General features: G+C 33.6%; 1 protein-coding gene across 1 annotated transcript in view; it reads right to left on the bottom strand.

Moving 5' to 3' along the window:
- LOC100366358 (C-myc promoter-binding protein) overlaps nucleotides 1–25,796 on the bottom strand; it is a 77,835-nt gene that overhangs the window by 50,360 nt on the left and 1,679 nt on the right. The window contains exons 2-5 of the mRNA XM_085506994.1: nucleotides 3,472–3,669; nucleotides 2,838–2,974; nucleotides 1,676–1,874; nucleotides 14–140 (exon numbers count right to left, since the gene is read on the bottom strand). Of these exons, the coding sequence (XP_085363120.1) occupies nucleotides 14–140; nucleotides 1,676–1,874; nucleotides 2,838–2,974; nucleotides 3,472–3,654 (646 nt within the window). The 5' untranslated portion in view covers nucleotides 3,655–3,669. The remainder of the gene's footprint in view (nucleotides 1–13; nucleotides 141–1,675; nucleotides 1,875–2,837; nucleotides 2,975–3,471; nucleotides 3,670–25,796) is intronic.

Genomic DNA, 25,796 nt, shown 5'->3' with positions numbered 1-25,796 from the left:
ATCATGGTGTTACCTGCTTTGTAATATATTGCGTTGGCGCGTGTCATGGATTTCTTATAACACAAGTAGACATCAGAACCTGTCATGCCTTTGTTCAAATTCTTATCTATCATACAGAATGCGTGTGGCGGCATCTCATTCTGAAAACAAACATCAATAAGGACTTAGATATAAATGTATAACCCCTGTGGAATGGAGCTTCTAGAAGAATCTAAATAGGTACTGTATTTTCTCTATGACAGATGTGTGCGGCAAGATCTGATAGAACTGCAATTCTGTCTGTCTGTGGGACAACGCTTGGTGCACATTATGAGCAGGTGTGGTGTATGAATATGAATCGTTGCATGGTATTACTTGACATGTTGTGGTGGACAAAACTCCGGGGAGGGTGTGAAGGCAATGAGGGTGTACCATTACGTCAGGAGCCAACCATGCTAACTGCGTCACCACCAGTCTTCGCCTATGTGACGGATGCCTGGTAACGTGACATCGCATGCACCGGTATACACGAACAGCACCAGAAATCTTATTGCTGTAACAAATTTTATCGTTGTAAGAGAATTCTTCATAATTCAACAACCATTATTTTTTATTTATACCTATTACACTGTCCGTTACCCAGGATGGTTATCATTTTGTTTGTTTAATGTTTGGTCAAATTTACTATGCATATTTTTGTGCATAATTAATTTAATTGAATGTGACCCTTTCATCTGTATAAACTGGTCTATAATACTCCCTTGTAACACTCATTTGTACATTGCGAGTCACCCCGAATGCATTGAAGTTTTGTTGTGTGCTTGGTCATGCGTTGACCAGAAGCCACACAATTTTGGCATCGCAAGACAACATAATTACCTTGCTGAGAAACCAACATGCTTACAAGGCCGTTATAACCAGGCACTTTCATCGGTTTGAATTTACTTCATTCACACCTGAACATAGCATGAGTTATTGAAAAATACAAGTCAGTTGCCAAAACTACAACTTAATTTGTTTGGAGATTCCATAACACTGTAGAACAGAGTAATCTGACAGCATCTCAAACTTCCCCATATTTAATCTAGCAAGTGAAAATGAAGGAGTAGACAAGCAATAATGTCTGTCCTTGCTGGTAAATTACTTGCGTAAATCACTGTATGGCAGAATTAGGTCATCTAATTCACGTCTCACATTCTATGATGGGCAATGTTTGTTTAGATACACAGGGTGTAGATTTACTTTGCTTTGAAATTTTTAAAGGCCTTCACAAAATGCCAAGGGCAGAATTATTGAGGTTTAAAATAAGCAGAACACTTGTTTTTAAAAAAATGGCCACCTATCGGTCATTTTCAAATCAAATTGCAGAACTAAATTATGTGCGGTAATAAGCTACCATGAGTGATGTTTATACAAAATGTGAACAAAATCAACAAAGGCATGCCTGAATAACAGTTGATGACATATTTAAACATCGTTTTTTGGTGCTTTTTGAGATAAAAATAGCCTTTAGTCAGTCGAAGGTCAACCAATTAAACAAATCAATGTGCATATGTATCTGATTATGACTTGTCTTTGTACCAAAATTGGTCCAGGCAAATTGAGAAATTCTGACAGAACCCAAAATGTGTTAGGGACTAATGGGACAGTCAAGTTCTTATCAAGACTGACACAACCTACAAAAGTAGACACCTACCTTATTAGTAAGTATAACACAGATATCAGTAACTGCTAGAGAGTTATGAGCAGCCGTCTCTGATGATCTTCTGTATGTTATATAAATTCGTTGGTTGCCCATCCCTGTTCTATTGTTGACATTAGCGGGGCGACCACATGGCGTTGTGCTCACGATCTCACAACCTGGCATCACTCGCTCTTTACCTTCGTATAAAATACTGCAAAAACAAATCAATGAAATTGATCAGTTATGAATTGCGTTACCCACTTTAACCTTTTAACCACCAGTTCCCTCTTTTCATCTCAAATTCACAAAATACATTTTTTGTAGTCCTGTTTACAGTCAGCAATTTCCTTTAGAAGATTGAGACAAAAACTGAAAATTGACTAATTTTATCTTCTGGCTCTTAAATTAGGATTCATTTTAAGAAATATTGAAGGATATGAGGGAGAAAAAAAATGCTTAAAAATTTGGTTGAGAGGTCTGGTGGTAAAAAGGTTAAATTTGCATAAAAGAAAAAAAAATATAATGTATTTGCTCTATTAGAAGTGCATCTTCAATAATGGCATATATAAACCAAAAATCACATTTGTCAAAGTATTGCTTATTGTTACCATAAAAAACACCACTGTAATTAATTTAAGTACAATCATTACTGACAGCATAATTAACACCTAGGAAAGTGAATTCAATATTATTTGATGTTTACTAAAAAAACATTTCTATCTCAGCATTGCTCATGCTGCTTTAAGAATTGATTAAAAAATAATTATTCACCATGACTCATTTGACCAAACGGATACACATGAATGCTTCACATAGATAAAACTTATTGTAAATGATTGACACATGCAAGATTGTAGTCATGAATCTCTTGCCACAAACCACTTGCCGAGCATCTTCAGCGAAAGCAGCTCAAAAACGCACAGTATCTATGAACAAGTTCCACAGTTACCATAGTAACTTCCATGCTCTGGTGTCAAAATGTTCCGAGAAAAATAGCTAATTAGGGGCCATGACAAAATTGCACATCAACCCCGATTCTCACGTAGAAACCAACTTAAGATGCTATAACTCGGAACTCATCTATCAATATATGTAGGCAATTGCATACATCATTGCAAATACATTTAATACTTTTTTTTGTTAACCAGTAAAAAAAATACATGTACTACATTACCCAATATCAGTAAGAGGTGGTTTGTCTGTGCCACGACGAAAACAAAGATAGACGGCTGGACTGCGTAGACTACCATGATTCAAGTCAGCAGAAAACCCTGTTGGGGTTGTCTCCACACATTCAAAACCTTGTGGAACCTATAACAGCAAAACAATTGTATGAATCAATATTGGCTACTTGTGGCATTGTTAATTTCACTAGGGTTTCTAAGGCAGAGAAACTTTTCATTAAATTTGGTTTTCCATTGTTTTATTATTAGCAGAATACATCTACCGATGACAGATTATTGAGATCACTATGAAAAATGATAAAATCGTTTGGTTTAGCAGCCAATCCTGGAATGTATTGGAGCACTGACCTTGAAAAATCTTTTTTAAGCGCCATAATTGGAGAAATGAAGCTAGCCTGCACTCAGCCGAAACATTGTTTATGTGTCACTAAATCAATTAAAAATTTGAAGTAGCCAATTTTTTTTATTTTATGCAATCTTACAGAGCTAGAAAAATCACTCAAATAACAGACACATTTCTGGCTGCAAATTTGAACACAACACAAAACAAATACGTACATTAGATATTCAGAAACTGTAAATCATTTATCTAAACAGTAATAATTATAGACAGAATTCTCTTACTCGTTCGCCTTGACTTTTGATAACAACTGCAATATCCACTACAGGGTCTTTGGGCTTGGACACTTTTAAACCGCTCTCATTTTGTAGGTCATATTCCAACAAGCTGGAAGTATCTTTGAGTCCAGCCAAAACACAGTAATCTGCAATGCGATTGGGACCTCTCTCATCCATATTGTAATTCATTTACTTTGCAACATCCTGGAGTGAACAGAAAGGAAAGGGATGTCAACTGAAATAGCATTATCAAAGGAAATTCGTAAGATAAACAACAGAGCTTACATGTAAGCCATAAATAGAATATACATGTAACACAGGTATCAATATTTGGATGAAAGAGGTATGGATACTAAATGATCTTTCAGGGATAGACCATTAGAAATTCTGCAGAAAAACAAGCAGCCTATCGGCTGAGATAGCTCCGCTGTTAGCAATGCACATTTCAATTAAAGAACTGAAGACATCTTTAGAAAATGAACAATATGTATAGTATCAAAGCAATCGAACTTACAGTTTTTAACAAGAAGTCGAAAATATCACTTTCTACCAAAAATGACAAAAATATTCACCAAAATTAGAGAATTGAAGATATCATCACGAAATGAACAAATCTGAGAAAGGTCTACATGTAGTATCTATATATGTAATATCAAAGCAATTGAACTTTTGGGTTTTAACAAGAAGTCAAAAATATCACTTTTTACCAAAAATGACAAAAATATTCACCAAAATTAGAGAATTGAAGATATCATCACAAAATGAACAAATCTGAGAAAGGTCTACATGTAGTATCTATATGTGTAATATCAAAGCAATTGAACTATTGGTTTTTAACAAGAAGTCGAAAATATCACTTTTTACCAAAAATGACAAAAATATTTACCAAAATTAGAGAATTTAAGATATCATCACAAAATGAACAAATCTGAGAGAGGTCCACATGTAGTACCTATATATGTAATATCAAAGCAATCGGACTAACGGTTTTTAACAAGAAGTCAAAAATATCACTTTTTACCAAAAATGACAAAAATATTCACCAAAATTAGAGAATTGAAGATATCATCACGAAATGAACAAATCTGAGAGAGGTCCACATGTAGTACCTATATATGTAGTATCAAAGCAATTGGACTTGCGGTTTTTAACAAGAAGTCGAAAATATCACTTTACCAAAAATGACAAAAATATTCACCAAAATTAGAGAATTAAAGATATCAATACAAAATGAACAAATCTGACAGCAGTCCACATGTAGTACCTATATATGTAATATCAAAGCAATTGCACTTGCGGTTTTTAACAAGAAGTCGAAAATATCACTTTTTACCAAAAATGACAAAAATATTCACCAAAATTAGAGAATTAAAGATATCAATACAAAATGAACAAATCTGACAGCAGTCCACATGTAGTACCTATATATGTAATATCAAAGCAATTGCACTTGCGGTTTTTAACAAGAAGTCGAAAATATCACTTTTTACCAAAAATGACAAAAATATTCACCAAAATTAGAGAATTGAAGATATAATCATGAAATGAACAAACCTAAGAGAGGTCTACCCAAGGTACATATACACCAAGTATCAAAACATTCAGGCTTGTAGTTTTCAAGAAGAAGTCGAAAAAGTAAAACATTGACACGGACGACGACGACGGACGACGACAACGACGGACAATCACTCATATGATAAGCTCCGCTCGACAAAGTCGACAGCGGAGCTAAAAATACAAGTCATTGAAAATGACACAGTCCCCGTTAAGTTCTCTTTGTGCTCGTCATATTAAAGCGGAGGGGTTGTCGCGAGCGTGTCCTTGAAACTTGAGTTCCAAGTGGCGTATACAACAGATTGTTTATTTACATCAAAACACGTGTTTCGTGTCATAGTAATATGGCCAAAATAAAAACAGCCGTTATTCAGCCATCTTTGATCTGATTATGAAACACACTGGTATGTATGATGTATGTGCCAAATACGAATGAAAATGGTACATAAATTGTGGAAATATAGTAGTAAGGCCAAAAAGTCAGATGGCTGTCAATCGGCCATCCTTGACCAGATTTTGAAACAAATTGTCATGGATATGCATCCTAACATGTATAAAGTACATGTATGTGCCAAATTTGAATGAAAACTGACAGAGCACGTCCAAGATACCGCATAAAAAAACAAAAACAAGATGCCTGCCAGTCGACCATCTTTGATCCATCATGGACATGTATCCTAACATGTATAATCTATGTACCAAGTTTGAATGAAAACTGACAAAGCATGTCCAAAATACAACATTTTCAAAAAACAAGATGGCTGCCAGTCGGCCATTTTGAATCGAATCGCTAAACCACTGCATGTGCATATGTCCCACATAAAGTACTAGGCACATGCAAAGAATATACGGAATCGGTCCACGGGACTCTGAGATATGACTCCGGACGGACGCACGGACATATGGACGCACGGAGACCGAATTATAAGTCCCCGTTTTCGGACTTCGTCCGAACAGGGACTAATAAAAAGCAATGACGTAGCCTCTGACCAGTTTTTAGTGATTGTGTCAATTATAAACAACGAAAAATATATATTATAATAAAATGTTGGCTGAGAATTTAGTTTGATAACGTGTTAACCACTAGTTAGAGATAACTTTATTGATAACTAAATCAGATATGGTAAACACTAACATGGCCACCAGTCAGCCGTTTTTAATCAGCCACAAAACAAACCTGCAGGCATCAGTACTCCATCATGTGAGATGTTTCTTCTCTTAATAAAATCAATCACAACATGCCTGGAACAGTCAATGATGTATTCAAAGACAAAAAAGAGCCACCAGTTAGTCACAGGTCATCAAAACGTGCACCAATGTATGTACATTGTATGTATACCATTAATGTCAAATCATAAAAACAGCCAGTCTCGGCTATTAAGATACATGTAGATAGATAGATTAAAAATAAGAATGGTTGGTCTTTGTGTCTATAGCAATAGCAATATGAAAATATAATAAAAGAAAATTGATGAATGATATCTTAGATCCCTATTCTATTCGCATGAACCTATAGTCAATCTTGGCGGAAATGAGTAATAAGATACAAAGGCGAACGAAGTTCATCTCATACTGCTTCCATGCATGCATTGAGGTATTCTCAAGATAGTCTTTTTATACATTCAGACATGTTATTTTCACTGTAGCCATAATACATATATTTATATAGTGAGAGATAACAACCATAAATTACCAGTAGAACACATTTCACGCAAGTCATGCCCCAAGATCATCTGCATTCAGTAACATAAGGCACGTAAGATGATTAAACCGATTAGATCAAGAACAGGCAGCTCACAAATTTTTCAATATACATGTAGTAATTACCTGTATGGGAAATGCCAAATTATTTTATTATGTTCAACTTTTATGTTTCATGCCAACAAATATGTTTAAGGTCATGCCAACTGCATATAATAAATATCAGGGAATGAGATAGCTTCGCTGTTAGCAATGCACATTTCAATTAAAAACTGAAGATATCATTATAAAATGAACAATATGTATAGTATCAAAACAATCGGACTTACAGTTTTTAACAAGAAGTTGAAAATATCACTTTTTACCAAAAATGACAAAAATATTCATCAAAATTAGAGAATTAAAGATATCATCACAAAATGAACAAATCAGAGAGAGGTCCACATGTAGTACTTACATATGTAATATCAAAGTAATCAGACTTGTAATGACAAAAATATTCACTAAAAATAGAGAATTAGGGATTTTGACATGAAATGAACAAATCTGAGAAAGAACCATCCAAGTTACTTGCATATCAAATTTGAAAACATTCTGACTTGCGGTTTCAAAGAAGAAGTTGAAATTGTAAAGTTGACGATGACGGTCGCCGAATGACGACAGACAATCAGTAATATGAACAGCTCCACTGTGTCGACTTTGTCGACAGCGGAGCTAAAAATAGAACTTGAGGCTGGAAAACCAGGAATCCAAAAAGTTTGGCTTAATTAGAGAATATACATTTCTATATACATTTAGTTTTCCTAAACAAAATGAAGGATGGGCGGTTGTTAGGTTGGAGTTGCTGCAAGAGTATAATTTTAATATTAAACATTTTCGTGGAGCAGACAATGTGTGCGCTGACGTCCAGTCCAGTCTTGGGCATTAGACAAATATAGGAGTCAGAAAGTGTATATGTAAAGTTTAAGTCAGTGTTTGAGAATAATAAATTATGTACCAAAGACAAAAATATACTAAAAATTATTGAAAATCTATATAAATAGCAAAAAGATTAAAATGATTTTTAAAAAAAAGTGCAAATAACCATTGTTAAAAAGATTTTGTATTGATCGACTAAGTAAATGTTTCTTTATAAAGGGGGGAGGGTATGACATATTTATGTGTATTTCTATTTTTTTTGAACGTCAAGAGTGGTAATTTTTATCGTAACTTGTATGGTTTCAGTTTTGTACTGGGTATTAGTTAAAGTTGTGTAAATTTGGGAGCATGAACGCTCATTAGGTAGACTAAGGAGTCATACAAGAGGTTGTTGAACTACGTCGCGGTGACTCATTACCGCATGGCCAGCACGAGATCTGACCAATATGTAGTGTCGCTACATTCGTTCAAGTTCAGTAACTACTTCAACAAGAAGCGTATATTTGTGTGTTCATCGACCAACTCCTTCACTTCTGAGCTAAAAGTACACTAACATCGCCAGTTTCAAGTACGTGAATATCGCTAGAGCCAAACGTTTGATAACTCAAATCCTGTATATCTGATATTACCACACCTACCGGCACATGGTTACAGGTATTTAGATTTCCTGTGAAAACTGACTTTTTTCCAGGAACTGAACTGATTTATACTGATATATTTGAATGTACATGATTAATTAAGGAGCAACATTCCAATTGTGTTAGCGTATTGTGCCACAATCCATTCTAATCTATAAATAATTGCAACGGGATTAGTGGTATATTCTAGCCACGGTTAAGATAACTGAAGTGGAGTTTGTTGCTGTGTCCAGCCGTAGTCTGGCGTTAATATTTGATATTTGTGAAATATTCTGAATGCTTGGCTTTGGTTTGTTACAAGTGAAAGGCCCTAACCCTAACCCTATGTGAATAAGGCCTGAACGCTAGTAGTATTGTAGGATGTAACACACGTTGCTTTGTGACATTGGGCCATGACAGGAACAATCAAGCATGCATTTCAAAAATGTATGAACAGATGTGATTTCTTGCCTTGATGTTTGTCAATCTCGAGAATAAAGACATGAAAAAAGGAAAATACACACAAGTCATCAACGATTATTTATAATTAATTCAGAATTAAGTAGTAAGCCAGCAATATACATTTACTAGGGGGTATTGGGGGATTGGCACGACAGGGGGCCATCCAATCTGGATGGAACATTTCAAATTCAGTTATTCAACACAATAACGTCATTTTATGAATACATGAAAACATTTCAGCAATTTCTTTACGAAATAATCCTCAAAGAAACTTAGAGACATTACAATGTACATAGAAACATACAGGTCCTAAAATAGCAAATTGCAAAACAATTGAACCGACAACCAGTCGATTGTTGAGTCAATTTGTTCCATTTAAAACTACGCTTGCACAAACACAGTGATTTCTCGAAATGCAAACTAATTAGGTTATTTGTCACAGGTAAAAGTTGGTAAATGTTGAAAACATTATGCACAATTTTAAGCAATAGCACTAGGAAGAAATATATGCATTTTCTACAAATTTGGTAACTTGCTATGATCACATTAAAGAATAAACCTGTGTTTTGCTAAATTTTGATCAAAACAAACAGTATCTCGGCTGAGATAGCTCCGCTGTTAGCAATGCATATTTCAATTAAAGAATTGACGATATCATTAGAAAATGAACAAATCTGAAAAAGGTCTACCTAAGGTCCCTATATTTATAGTGTCAAAGCAATCACACTTGCTGTTTTCAACAAGTCAAAAATATCACTTTTTACCAAAAACGACAAAAATATTCATCAAAATTAGAGAATTAAAGATATCACGAAATGCAAAAGTCTAAGAGAGGTCTGCCCAAGGTACATATACACCAAGTATCAAAGCAATAAGAATTGTAGTTTTCAAGAAGTAGTCAAAAAAGTAAAAGTTGACATGGACGACGACGCCGACAGACAATCACTCATATGATAAGCTTCGCTCAAAAAAGTCGACAGCAAAGCTAAAAAGTTTACACAAACAACGACTGATGCCAGCGGATAATTACTCATATGGTAAGCTCCACTCAACAAAGCATGAATATCATTTTGTGCAAATGAGAATGTTTTTTTCAGCCAATTGAGTCATGCAACTCCTCTCCTCTCCAAATGTTGGTAGAGCATACATGTAACATGGAAAGACATCGGGATGGGAAGAAAGATTACACTGTCTGGATCTGAGAGACCGGTGGTCATTATTGGAGTAGGATAATAATCAATCAACACTGTGTTTGGATAAGCTCACTGTTACTGTATTATGTGGGAAACATTAAACTTGTATTATTTATATTCCCCAAACAATGATGCAATGGAGACACCCAATGTTGACCTTTCAACCAATCATCCAACTTTCGTAAAAACAATAGCCAAGTTTTTGGTCTGTCATCTGATGCATCTTTCGTGAATTCATCATTTGTATTTTTTCATACAGACAGACTCTTTATAACATCAAAATATAAATAGAGGTAGATAAGAACTAAACTTTGAACTTTGAGTGAATTAATAAGAATTCCCGGTCATTTATACTCTGTCTAAACATCCAAATTTCTACCATGACGGAATTATTATTAATTTTTAAGTTTTCAGTTATGTTAATGGTATCATCAAAACAATTAATAAATAACCTAAATTTAAATCAAGACACAATCATTTTACCTGTTTTCCCAGAAAAATGTGAGGCAGATGTTATTCTACATGTACATAGTACTGCACATTAAAATGATAATGAAGCGAGTTAAATTTTAACGAAATGACCTTGTCTCATTCGTCCACGTTACCGGCATCAAATTGCTTACAATAAAACTATCCTTTTGACGATTTCCAGCTATAATACCTCTGTATGAGCAGAGATATATTACGTTCCTTTGAGATAGAGACATATTAGATCCAACAACAAAGCAATCAGAATTAAGGCTACACACAGTACCTTGTATGTCTTATGTGCAGTAACTGTGTCCTATCTCCATACATGTACATGCGGGTACATTGAGGGGGTGGGACATTTTCCTGTCATATTTGAACAAATAAAATGACATTATATTTGTTTAAATAAGTAAGCTGGCACACCCCAAGAAACAACCTGTTAGACGGAATGATCTAATGTCCACATTTAGGATAAATGTACGTTTGTCAAACATCAGGAAATAGAGCTAGTAATTCCAGAAGCACAATTCAAGTTGTCATTCCTTGGGATTGTACTATGGAATCATGGGACAACATGGTGTTGTGGTATTATTAATCTATTTTTTAATCCAATTGTGAACGGTTTTAACAGGCTTACAAGAAGATGACACATAACATTTTAAGAAATTAACGAAAAATGTTTTTTTTCACAGGCCAGTGGTCAATTTGTGTAAACAATACAGTGCGACAGAACAAAACACATGCTTATACAGAATTTTAATGTCAGTTAATCAGCATACGATGACATATATTGATATTTACATGTAACTGATAGAACACAAGATATTCACAAACAAGCGACTCAACTTATATCCCTTGCAATCACATTAAGCGTATAAATCTATTAATAGTAATTTGTAAACACTCTAAATTATGCGATATCATCAACCAATGACTGGGAACCGTCAAATGTTGATTCATTTCCTGGTAAATCAAATCTCTCAGGGCAAAGTATGAAATATGGAAGACGGAAGGGGAAGTGGCATTAGTGACTCGGTGAACTAACAAAACAATCCATTAGACACAGAAATAATAAATTATGCATGTGTACGCACGTACTAATACAACAAAAATAATTCAAAAACACCATAATAGTACAAATAGCTTAGATTCAATCAAGCATATTCAACAGATGAAAATTACAATTTAAAATCAAATTTGAACATATGTTGAACAGAACCACTTCACTAGAGTGGTATGAAAGCACATGGATTTATTGAAATTAGAAATAAATCTCATTCAAATACAAAATTTCTCAATTGAATGAAAAAAGAAGTTTAAAATTATCAAAATGGGCTTAACAGTTTCAGAAAATGATGTGGGATGTGAACAAGTATATTTTAGGAATTTTAGGAATTAAGAACAAATTAAAAAGTATGCAATTTTAAAAACAGTGAATATCTGCGACGCAAAAACCTCTAAAATTTAACAAAGTGAATATTTCTTCTTGTACAGTATTCTACTCAATTTTGGTACCTTATGGTGAAAAAAATCAATGCTCTGCCCATTTAGTAACACAAACAGGCTGTCATAACAATTGAAATCAACTCTACAGCAAATAACAGACACCACAGTATGGCACAGTCCCGTTTAAGATATATAGTTTTGTTTATAAAAAATTATAGTAATATAGCTGGAATATAAACATGTCAGAATTATGATTATGATGATTGTTTAACATTAAAATGATTGACATTTGTATTTGATCGTCAAACGAGTATTGAGAGATATTGCTCTGGAACAGCATAAATTAAAACAAAATCAACCATTTTGAAAACATGTATAATGAATGTATAAAATTTGAACACAATCAGTCAAAGCAAGTCAGAGATATGGCACTAGAACCACATTCATTAAAACAAAATGGCCACCAGTCGGCCACCAAATGGCCACCAGTCGGCCGTTCTACTGCATCCGAACGGGGACTAACAAGTGCTCATCTCTATTGGCAAAAAGTTATCATGACCTTCTTTACTTGATACACCTTCTTTACTTCACTCAATGCCATGTTACAGTAAAGGCTACAATGAAGCCACACCGAGCTGACAGCTATTTTGACGTAAGGCATCTGATAATATGGCTAATCTTGTGAATAAATGAGTAAAAATTACTTAAAGTGCCTGTGAAATGGCTGCTATTTTCACGCCCAAAATTGTCAATTGATACATAAATATTATTAATTTTTATGTTTCTAAGCATAAATTATTTTTTTAAGTGAAAAAATATGTTTTAAACTCAGTCTACGGCAACTTTATTTTTGTGTATTTTAAAACGAGGCTCCTCATTAGCTTCTCATTTGCATACCGAAATTCCCCTTGTGACGTCAGAAAGGGAAGTCGCATGGCAGCTTGCATTGCCGATACGTGTAAATAAGGCAAATTTCCTGTGCAGTTTTCTCGTCTTTGACTATATTGTCACTTATGTACTTGTTCGTCGAGGAAGAATGGACCATAATGAACACATAGTATCAATTTTTGTTGCATGGGGTTGAGTTAGATGCGAAATATGTCCGTTCTGGTGTAGCTGGTCAGCATGATCGTCACCGACACTGGCGCACGTTTGTACACTGTTGCTGGACAAAATAGAATTTGACGTCGGAATTATCTCGTTATTTAGCAGGTTACGAGGCACGTCACTACACTGTTTTATTTCATCGATCGTCTGAGTAAAACTTTCAAAATTAAAATAAAAGAGAACATATTTTGACATTCTAAACATTAGACTATAGTGATCACTATAAAATAATTAAAAAAAACGACAAATCAAAGTTACTAAATAAATGACAGCCGCGTAGAAATAAATTTACATTTTGTTGAAATAGGTGATCGCGTCGGGTCACGGCGAGGGCAAGTGCGTTAAAAGCGGCGTTTAATTGGATAACAAAAAATAATCGAGATCGACACACATACAGATAAATTCAGAGTATATTCGAGTTAGCTTGATCCATGGCGTGATTGTCATAATTATAACATCGTATTAAAACTTTATTTGGTGGAAACACATTGACCAAGCCAGGATTCTTATTTCATAAATTATTACGCAGATCAAGCTGCAAGCATGGAGGTAAAAAAAGAACAGAGGTGTGAATTCGACATTCAACACCAATCACCAAACAATTCAGAAACTTTTAGCCTTCGAAAATGAAAACAATTAGCAGTGTGTAAGGGCTGTGTAATTTCCTGTTTGTCCGACGCTTTGTTTTTGTGTCATTGTCAAAATTATTGCTACTCTTTACTTAACAGGGACTAAATGGTCTCTATAAAACGATAATTAGGATCGCAAAAAAGTCAACTCATTTGAAACACTTGCAGTCTCTCTCTCTCTCTTCTGAAATCCGCCTCGGTGATCATGGGCTGGTCCATAATCTATTTCTTCCAAAAGTGTTGCGCCAGGTTTATGTTGTCTGCGTTTCTCTTTAAACCTAGTTTTTTTTTTTCATGGACGAGAACAGTTTTTCCAAAAAAAAGAAGCTGAGGTTAAGTGGCTTTCGTCCACTGATGTCGCACTTTCGGATCGATTAGAAACGTGTGAATACTTACACTATGACTATACGTTTCACTGCAACTGCCCACAACACAACATCTAAAAACTCTCTCAAAAAAATAAAATAGACAAAAAAAAAAGACAAAAAAAAGCCGACCGAAAAATGTATATCGTTTAAAAGTATACTGAATGACCAGTGTTATAACGGCTCAGGGGTAGGACGTCCTCTCACATTTTGGCATTTGGTGGCGCACTTTCTGCGAGAGTCGGAAATCCGGAAACAGTCGACCGTTTCAGAATAGGTGGGCGTGGCTACAACACGAGAAATATCCCAAATTTACTTGGATACGAGTAATCATTTTCAGCAAAAAAAATCAATAACTGCCCATTTCAGTGGGACACAGATCTAAAATGGGAAACGTGAGGGTGGGCATTGCACAGGCACTTTAAGTTATTATAGTCACAACAAATTGTTAACGACAACAACAACGACATTTTTTTTACACCTTCTGATCATTATAATTAAATACAAGTAAAAAACCTAGAAATGACAGAACCTTGTTAAAATACGTGATGCATCTTAAGCATAGAATAAAACTACAAAATGACCTAATTACATGTACACTAAAAATACACGCCTGCAAATTTACTACAACTATTTATACTAGAATTAAATAATCATCTAATTGATTTGTTGGCAACACAATTTACCACCCGTATCGTACATGTAGGAACATCTAGGCCAAATAAAATAATATTCCAATAATCCAATCTACATGTATTGTCGTCAGATTTTGCATGACAACGAACACTGAAAAGTGGCCACTAGAGGGCAGTCATTTCCTGGTTCTGTTGCATGCTGGACCTATTCTCTAACCATAAATACCGTAGTTGTCCAAGTAAGCGCCCATGCCCGAGCAAACGCCCACCCCTATTTTTGTCAATTTTCCTTGTTCACAATCCTGGGCGCTTGATAGGACAACTACGGTAAATGTCATAAAATAGCGTGCAACATGTAGACCTAAATGCAGCAATTTAGAAAAAAATTTCATTTAAATCCGGATACCTCCTCACTGAAACAGTAGTCGAAGTTGTCAATTTCACAATCAGAGCTGTGGGCCACCATTGTCGAGCAATGTTGTTGTACATCGGGCTTCCAAAAATCTAAAATCAACATTTAACATTATGTAAAGAAAGACTAGAATAATATTTGATAATTTTGGACCAAAAGGACATATTTTGATCGAAACTTTGGAAAAATTATGTAGATTTAATATTTATGAGTGGTGACAGAAGTTGACCTCAGCGCTCAGAGTGTTATAGTTACCAGAAACTATTTAAAACAAGCTCAGAATATTTAAATTCTATATCAGTATGAAACCATATCCCATCAATATCAAGAACATTGATTTGAGAACTAGACTGGCCAAGTTTTCCGTCTGAGTGACAATGCCCTCAAGATTGAAACAGGCCATCACAATTGTACTCAACTCAATAACAGGGTTTGTGACATGTATAACCAAGGTACCATTGAAAATGAATTTCATCCTATGGTGGAGTGTCCCAAATACAGAAATAGACGCAGTGTTCTGTTTGATACACAGCTGCCTCCTGAAGTACAGTTCACTGCACTGTTAAATAATGATAGTATTGTCATCCAGGTAGCAGTATATCAACAAGTGCTTTGAAATTGGGCAACAAATACAGAAATTACATGCATCTTCCTTTTAGGAGTTGTTTTAGGTTGTTTTGTTTTTTTTATTAATATTCCGTTTTTGTAGATTAGTTTATTTTTATTCCTTCCTTCTTTTGGTGTATTAATACTGTATACTTTTACTATTATCAGTAACCATATTGTCATTTTCTCACTCCCTAAAGGAAGTAAATAACAAAATAACTAAATAACTAAATAACTAAATAACTAAATAACTAAATAAATAACTAAATAACTAACTAACTAACTAACTAACTAACTAACTAACTAACTAACTAACTAACTAACTAACTAACTAACTAACTAACTAACTAACTAACTAACTAACTAACTAACTAACTAACTAACTAACTAACTAACTAACTAACTAACTAACTAACTAACTAACTAACTAACTAACTAACTAACTAACTAACTAACTAACTAACTAACTAACTAACTAACTAACTAACTAACTAACTAACTAACTAACTAACTAACTAACTAACTAACTAACTAACTAACTAACTAACTAACTAACTAACTAACTAACTAACTAACTAACTAACTAACTAACTAACTAACTAACTAACTAACTAACTAACTAACTAACTAACTAACTAACTAACTAACTAACTAACTAACTAACTAACTAACTAACTAACTAACTAACTAACTAACTAACTAACTAACTAACTAACTAACTAACTAACTAACTAACTAACTAACTAACTAACTAACTAACTAACTAACTAACTAACTAACTAACTAACTAACTAACTAACTAACTAACTAACTAACTAACTAACTAACTAACTAACTAACTAACTAACTAACTAACTAACTAACTAACTAACTAACTAACTAACTAACTAACTAACTAACTAACTAACTAACTAACTAACTAACTAACTAACTAACTAACTAACTAACTAACTAACTAACTAACTAACTAACTAACTAACTAACTAACTAACTAAATAAATAAATAAATAAATAAATAAATAAATAAATAAATAAATAAATAAATAAATAAATAAATAAATAAATAAATAAATAAAATTATATTATATTGTATTATATTATTTATATGACTGCTTTTAAGTACACATGCACTAATAAATTAAAGAAGTAAATTAAACATATCAATCAAAATTTATAAATAAATAGACAGCTACAGACAGTTGTGGAGAATGCAGAACTTGTTATCATACATGTTGGATGATTCTGGTATGCGAATACTGGTAATTACCGGTAGGGTCACACTCCCAGAGGCATGCATGTGCCACAAATAAAAGGACAAGTCATTTGGCACATGTACCAACTAACATAAATAATACTCACATCCCAAGCTCTGCAACATGTGTTACAGCTGGTGACAATTGCTGGTGACACACACAAACAAATCAGCTGAAAAAAAAGGATTATGAACAGACTCTTCCCAATAATTCAGTCAAAGCAAAGCAACCAGTGACCAGCTATATACGATCAGCTCTGCAGAGAAACCTTAGGATGTAAGTGAGCAAGGTGGTTTCTTGGGGTTTTTACCCTCGTACATGTATATGTAAATAAAGAAGTTTAAAAGGCACCCTTTTTTCTTGGTGAATTGTTACCATTGTTTTGCAAAAAATAAGAGATGATTTAGCATTGTCAAAGGAGCTAAGAAAACGTATCTTTTTTAGGGGACGAGGTTTTCGACGAACTTCAATTTCGCACTTGTCGATAAAATGTAAACATACACTGTACAGAAGAAAATACAGAGCAATAAGCACGTACCGGTAGATAACATTGCACGAAGATTTTAATAAAATATACATTAGTTAAAATCAACAGGGTAGCAAAATCTATCAGGTTTTGTGTCAAATACATAATCCCCACACACACGACGGCCATCAATAACAGAAATGTAGCATTTACATAAACTTTGTGCAAGCTGTTGATTATTTCATACTGTTAAAATTTTGTTTATAAGCAGGTATCCAGACTTAAACGAAAACAACATGTTTTCTGAGCTTCTGCTTGACCGTCCCTAACCAAAGTCAAATTAATCTCTTATTTATAAAGGTTAGCGTTTGTAATTAGATATAAATTAGCTCCATGTACATTAAAGTTATAGTGACCAAGTTAATACAAAATGTGTTTGCATTCTGACAGAATTTGAAATACATAGGTGCACATTGTGCTGTGAATGGTGTTTTTCAATCTCTGTATCGGGGGGGGGGGGGGGTGAAACATGATGTGCACATTATAAATGTAAAAAAACTTAACAAATTTAAGCCATACAAGCCATTTTTTCAAAAAATTAAAAACTCCTTAAGTCATGTGTGTGTCACTGACTGCATCATTCACTTATCCATAACTGCAGATATAGCATAGATATGATAGGCTGTGTAATTTCAGTGTCTTCGTTGTGATGACCCATCCCCCCCACCCCCATACACTATACAAAACCATATGGTTCCACAACCACAAACTGATTACTGCTACATAGTCTGATGGCAATGAATTAACATATTTCACCAACAATATTTATAAACAATGCATTTTAATCTGAGCTTGGTGCAGGTAATTCTCAAAACCAACATGCATACTGTGCATGCTGGGAAAAATTCCCTATTCCAATCCCTGTATGAAATACTGGTTTTATAGTGTGTCCATATTTTGTGAAATATTAGAAATGAAAATTTGAATGCAACAAATTCACAGTTTTCAGTCAACCACTGCTCAGATGGAATAGAGACATGTAGTGAATTGTTTCAATATAGGCTTCCTGTGCTCAATGTTGGATATTGAGCAAACCATTAAGTCTTGACTCGTGCAGCTTATGTTTGAACATGCTCTTAGATTCTGTCTTTAGAATCAATGATCTGCTAACAATGCTTTATAATAACATTAACTTACTAACATTGGAAAAAACTGTTCTTTGCACTCCCTCGTTTTCACATGAGATTTTTTTTCCAAGGTACACGTGCATATTTAATGCAGACAGAGAATCACAGTATTGTTTTGTTTTTTTTTCCTTTTAAGGCTGATTAACACAGTTTTTCAAACATGGGTGGGTTCAAAATGAACACACATGAAAATACCCTCTATCACCCATGTACAATGTATTAGCATAGGATAAATTACTGAAACTGCTGTATCTTTAAAAATAGGCAGCATCCCACTTTTATTTAATTTCTTAAAATGTAACATTGTTTCATTATTTCGAGTTTTAAAAAAAAATCACAAAAATTTGTTTTAATTAAATTGGTCATGCAATGTGGGTGTTCCTTTTGAACACCATAATTTTTCAGTGAACATTTTTATATATATTTCAATAATTTCTTTTTTAATTTTGAACCAAATGAACATAATTTTCCATCGGGTACAACTTGATAAAAAAATTTAAAAATATATGAAAACAATTTCAAGATTTGTTTTTTGTGTAAGGTGACAAAAATTCACTCTGGAGGTTAACCAATATCTTGTTAACTTTTTAAAAATGTTTAGGAATGGCCATCAATTCAATATACCCCCCCCCCCCCCCCCCGGTAACAAATCTCAACATCAACACATTGATTCCTTTTTTTTTAAGCAGTGCAGCAATATTACAATGGCTTTCTTGAATGGTGACATTTATAATTACCCCTATCAAAATAACAGTCACATATAAATACCATACCACCTTCTATTTGTACATGCAACCACTATATCTGCGTAAATTAAATAACACTATCCAACTAAATCACAATATTTACCGATGTCTCTGACAAAGCATTATATATATAATTAAACAGTGATATAATAGCTGATATGTAACATAATTTAATTGCAATTGCTTAATGAAATCCCTTGTGATTTGACATTTCACACTCTCAAATCTATTCCATGTCAGAGGTTACAGACACAGGGAAATCCATACTGTCCACAAAAAGGAGATTTAAATTTATATCAGGTAACAGATATAGCATATTACTCTAAGTGAATTTTCGACTGAAAGTGACACTTCAGAAGACTAGAAACTCTAATCTCCTAGAGCAGTATTGACAGTATTCAGAGCAGGATTTCCTATACATTGCCTGGAAGAACTACGTCAAGTGGATAAATTACTGGTTCAACTCTAGCCTTGAAAAAAGAAAAACAGATTCCATATTTCATTTTTCTATATATTGATCTTATATGTGCTTCACTTGTTATATAACAGGCACATCTTTTGTAAGTGTTATGACTTCATACATGATAACTATTCAATAAGAGTTTCATCAAATTACCACAAGACATATGCAATATACGCCCAAAAAAATCTGTTGTTTACATGTACAGGAAAACAGTCACCACACAACCTCAGTAACACTTAAAACTCATTGATTTAATATATACTCAAAGGTTATAAAAATTTAATAGAATGTGCACATCATACATACACGTATGTAGTAAGTATAATTATTAAAATAATTTCCAAGCCAACTATTACATGATTTATTGTTTTGTTTTTTATTTTTTTTTATAACTGAAGCCGAGAGATGGACAATTTCGAAAATATCGAAAGAAGGCCTCATTAATGAAATTTCTTATTACAATTTTGCTAGTACAGATTTATTTATTTAATACTGTACTACTACTATTTTCAGTGTTTTAATAGCAAGGATGAAATTCCCAACTGCGACAGCAACATTTTTAGAAAGTGCAATCCTTAAGTGCTAACATATTCCATATGCAATTGTCGGCCATGAAAGGCTGCATTGTCACTAACAGTTTGAATTAACACTTTAATTTAAATAAATCTATGATTGACAGTCGTTTTTAAGACCTGCATGGTTGTTCAAAACATACCTTCACAAGAACGTACACTTGAACTTGCCAAACTAGTAAACTATCGTCAAAATTGTATTCTACTAATATTTGTGATTATATACGAAAAAATAAAATACGGCCCGCATTCTGATCATCAAAATGTGCTATTTCGTGGAGCACTATGACCATTATAACAGAATGTAATTTGCATACTGATGAAAACAATGAAACTCTATTAATTCACACACCCAAATATTTAAAAAAAAGATTTTCATTTGTGTCCTTTTAATTTGCACTAAAACATTTTATGCCAAACATACATGTAGCACGGAAATCATTATCAAGTGAATTTAAAATTGACTTGCCTCGATGTACATGTATGTTCAATAAATTACGTCAGAAATTCTGTTCATCTCCGTTTCGCCAATTACATCTCTGGTGATCCAAACGAGAGATAACAACACATCATACCAGTAGCGATTTCAATAAAACGTGAGGTTCCATTTTTTTCACTCACGACATAAGCACAACTTCGAAATAATACATATTTATCGTAACATTTGCTCAGTCAATACAGATCAGAAAACATCGCTTAGCGTGAATGACTTTAACACTATATGGTTGAAACGGTCATCACTACCATATATAAATGTCATGAGTGACCTACTGCGTAAATTCACATCTTTGATTAGACAACTGCATGGCCCTGTGTCAGTGCAAACTGGTAAGATCAATAAAGGTCTCAGTTGTGTAATTTTCAATTTCTGATTGCATCTAAATTAATTAAATATTGAACTTGCATTATATATTTTTTTTACCTAGTTTTTTGAATGTTTATCTGGACGCCTGTGTAAACTGGACGTCATAGCTTTATTTTTGGCAGATTCGCATACTTTATACAAAGCTCCATTAAATAAACTGTCGTTGTGTGCATGTAATTCCTGCTAAAACTGCCGATGCTCGATAGCAAAAATTATGTCTCTGTTCATTTTATTTGAATGAACCAATAATGAAATTATATAATTCACACACAAGAAAAAATATTGTAAAATGACTAATATTCCACTGGGTTTAAATTTCCCTGATTTAGCATTTCAGACATATTCACAGAGTTTTAAATTCACGGTTTTATCATTTAGATAATGTGTTCTATGCTCAATTTTACATATTCACTGGGTTTTAATTTAGCGCATTTTCCAGTCAGCGAAATAAGCAAAATTGAAACCCAGTGAATAATTAATCCTTTTACAGTAAGTTCCAATTAATTCCATGGTGCTTATTAAACATTAGGATTCTGAGGTACATGAAAGGGCTGTAGCTGAATACAAGGTTGTTGCCACAGAACCGCTAGACACTGATGTGAGCACTAGACTGTCTGTACAGAAGCTGGATAAAAAAAATTTACTGAAACCGCATTTACAACATATTCAATATTCCAATGGAGAAGAAATAAAAGTTTAACTTGTACATGTTAAATTGAAGTCAGTGAACACTCGAGGGGAGCCAAGAGAAATATCAACGAGAAAATTGCTGTAAAATACTTTATTTTCGCTTGGAATTAATTTGCGCCATTTTCGCTGAAGGAATGAATCAGTGAAAATAAAATTTAGCGAATATACTTTTTTCCTATATTTCACATTCAACTCATCAACAACCAAAGAAAATAAATTGCATACAAAACAGCCAAAAATTTTTTCAGCGAAAATTAATTCCAGCTAAAATAAAGTATTTTACAGTACATTGATTTGAGGACACCAGCATGCTAAAGATCATAAGTTACCCAGTAAATACACTGACACACAGACATAGCTAATATATAACACAGACACAACAATGTAATATGAGTACCGGTAAAACTATATTTGCATACCACAGAAGCCCTTCAATCTAGATAGGATGGGACCAGCAACATGAAATTTCAAATAACCAGATACATGTAATTCAAGGTATTGAAAATGTTCAAGGTCAACATAGACAAGTCTAGCTCATTAATAATGTTTACAAATATTATGTGTATTAATAACCCATCTATAATAAATATTTATTCTGGTATGTCTACCAGTAACAAATATGCTAGTCTATACTATCCCATATTTATATTACCAGGCGCTAATATTATTAATTTTAGCCAAGCAACCAGATTTCTATTACAGTTACATATTCTAAATCAACTAAAGCAATGATAAATTACATGCCCATATTTGTTCTATTAGTAGTGCATACACTTTATGTGTAAACAACAGAGGTGTATCTGCGGTCAAAAAAATCATATTTGAAAGAGCCAGTAAACAGTAAAAGCGTTTCTTGGTTTGCATGTGCAGTTAAAATCAGAAAATAAAATACAGTTGTTGTTTTCGCAGTCCTCAAATTGACTGGCATAATAAATGTCATATTTATTAATACTAGATATTAATCAGTCAAGTTATTAACTGCAATATATTAACTGCACGAATGGCCTTGGATGAACAGTTTAATAGTAATATATTAGGATCAATAAGTGCTAAGCACTGAGTTACAAGCATTGCAGAGCTTAGATGAATTTTGTGTTCTATCTAGAACACAACATGGTGGAATTACTGACTATATGTGTGACACGTGTATTCTAGAGTTCAACAGTGACATCATCAGATTGTCCACAATTGTACCTTATTATCTACTGTACACAACTTCAAATTTCAAGAAAGATGGACTTTCGCAAATTTCACGAGTCGGTACAAATCGTGAAATTTTGTAGCAGTGAAAATTCTCTGGGGTCATTCAACACAGAGTGTTAATGACTTTCTTGGTTTTGTCTTCACGAATTCCATTAAATCACAAAAAATACGCAATTCAACATTATGTTTTGAACGACAAAATATTAATTACTGAATACTGCACTGAAGTATCTGAGTTAATTTCTCATTTATGCAAAACTATCCCATTCCTCTTTCAAAATATAATATGATGAATATACAACAATTAATTAAGGTCACTTGTTGCCATAGTAACTACAGATCTGTAAAGGCTAATGAAACATGACATACACATTCAATAGCATTTAGGTGTCAAAATTTTAATTTTAACATTAATCAAAAATTGGTGATCTAATGTTGTTTCAAATCTTTTACATACTGTAAAATACTTTATTTTCGCTGGAATTAATTTTCACTGAAAAGACATTTTGTGTGTTTTGTACGGAATTTATTTTCACTGATTTTTGATGAGTTGAATGTAAAATATAGAAAAAAAGGCATTTTCACTGGATTTTATTTTCACTGAATTATTCCTTCAGGGAAAATAGCGAAAATTAATTCCAAGCGAAAATAAAGTATTTCACAGTAACTTTACATTACAATACACTTATTTCAGACCACCTTAATAAAGTTTAAATAATCGTAAATGATCAAATGCAAACGAGAGGTTGATATTCAATAAATCTGTGATTCAGGAATATAATGCTTCTTTCATTTTTGTTTGACAGTGGACTATGAAAACTCTTTAAATCCAGATTATATCTTTGCAAGTACTGAGGTGTAGGAATCTTTACATATACACACCCAGAAGCACATGATAACCCCAACAGCTATCTCTGCGTTGCAGGTACATGTACAATGAATTATACTACGGTCGATGTTATGTGAAAACAGAGGAAGTACAAGTATGCACACAAAGGCAGTATTGCAATCCCATACAACCTGAGTGTATACTTTTTGGTATTCTCGTGATAACCTTTATTAGTGGTGTTCATGCACAGCTCCTCAGCACGGGCTAAGAGGTCAAATACCTTATCCCGTGCCAAGAAAAGGTTACACTTACATGTAGCATGGACTAAGAAATGCTAAGTACAATTTTTAAGTGGCCTGTTTTTAAGACCAGGTCCTAAGTGTGCGTGAACACTTAGCCTGGGCTAAGCACCAAAAACGCCATTGTATTCAATGTTCATTTGGACGATTTACTATTATATTCATAACTATTCATTTCGGTATGCCATTTCCAACATGACAATCAACGCGAGCACACCTATGAAAATTGTTCTTGATAAAAAATATACACTAATGTGCTACTTCCTGTTATTTTGCAATCTGCACTTTATGAATTTGTTTTGGTGTTGTTTAATAACCATAGAACTAACATGTATATCTTCCTAGTTACTATACTTAGTAATCATAGTTAAAATGACTGAAGATTTTTGTATATTCTTAACAAGTCTGGGTGTTCTTTAACCTGTGCTATCCACCGTTTCCTCTCGTTTGTGAACACAATTAGGTCTATCCAATATGCAAACATACCAGATTAGTTTAACTCTTAGCCCATACTCTGTGTGGCATGAACCCTACTATTATTACACATCTTTTCTGTACTTAATAATTTAAATGCCAGTAAAATCAGCTGCCTGATTGTGAATAAAATTTCTGATGACATGACATGAAAATGCAAGATAAACTAAGAATAAATTTGTTGTTAACAAGCACATTTTGAGTGAAACAGGTACTTCATTATCAAATGGTAGCAAGTTATATGTTTATTTAAGGACAATTTATTTTTCCCTGGTTTTATTACTTCATGTAACAAAATAAATCCAAATTACGAAAGATACTTAAGATTTGTTTATCATAAGTGACATGAACACAGGCACATGTAGATACTGGTATCATAAATTATGTGGTACATTTGTATTATGATAAATATATAGAACTGTATTTCATCTATTGAAAGCAGACACATATCAGAAGATGTTCTGGTATGCCTGAATTGTTTCTCTAATGTGCAAACAGGTAGAGCACAAAGGACCAATAATTGGCATCCTTCTCATCAAAATGTTTGAAAAATAAACTACATTACCATACATGCACAATTAACAAAAATGTAATACCTCAACCCAGGAATGTATATGGCCCAGTATGGTTGACCCAAGTTACTGCAATTACTCACTGGTACAGTAGAACTAAAAATAATCATATGATAGAACCAGATTTATATAATTATTCAAGCCTTCAGACACATCTAACACAAAACTGTAGATATCAGTTTGTCATCGACAAGATCTTCTTGCATCAATCAGATTGCAGAAGCTGTTGATTATGACAGTCAATACGTAATAGACATGTTCCGATAATCTGCCAGTGAGGCCGCAACAACTATCGCCATACATGGACGAAAGACGAGATATTCATAAATAGAAGTAAAGATCACCGTGGGGATTTAATTGAACTCATCTATTAAGAAGTGGACATCAATTGGAATTACAAAACAAGCGACCATGCGACCGAAAGAGCTCTGCTGTAATTCCTAACTGTGAGTTGGAAACGTAGGGTGGAGTGATGTTGATAAAGTGCTGCACCATAAAAGAAACTTGTCATTGTAATATTATCCATTTAAAGAAATGGAGATCATGGAGTAAGATATGGCCAGTCAGGACAAGATTTTTTAAACTCAAAATACAAT

Source organism: Saccoglossus kowalevskii, chromosome 13 (genome assembly GCF_978046115.1).
Source record: "Saccoglossus kowalevskii chromosome 13, keSacKowa6.1, whole genome shotgun sequence".
NCBI classification, from domain to species: Eukaryota; Metazoa; Hemichordata; class Enteropneusta; family Harrimaniidae; genus Saccoglossus; species Saccoglossus kowalevskii.
The sequence above is the reverse complement of the archived record's forward strand: the minus strand, read 5'-3'. Positions and strand labels throughout refer to the sequence as shown.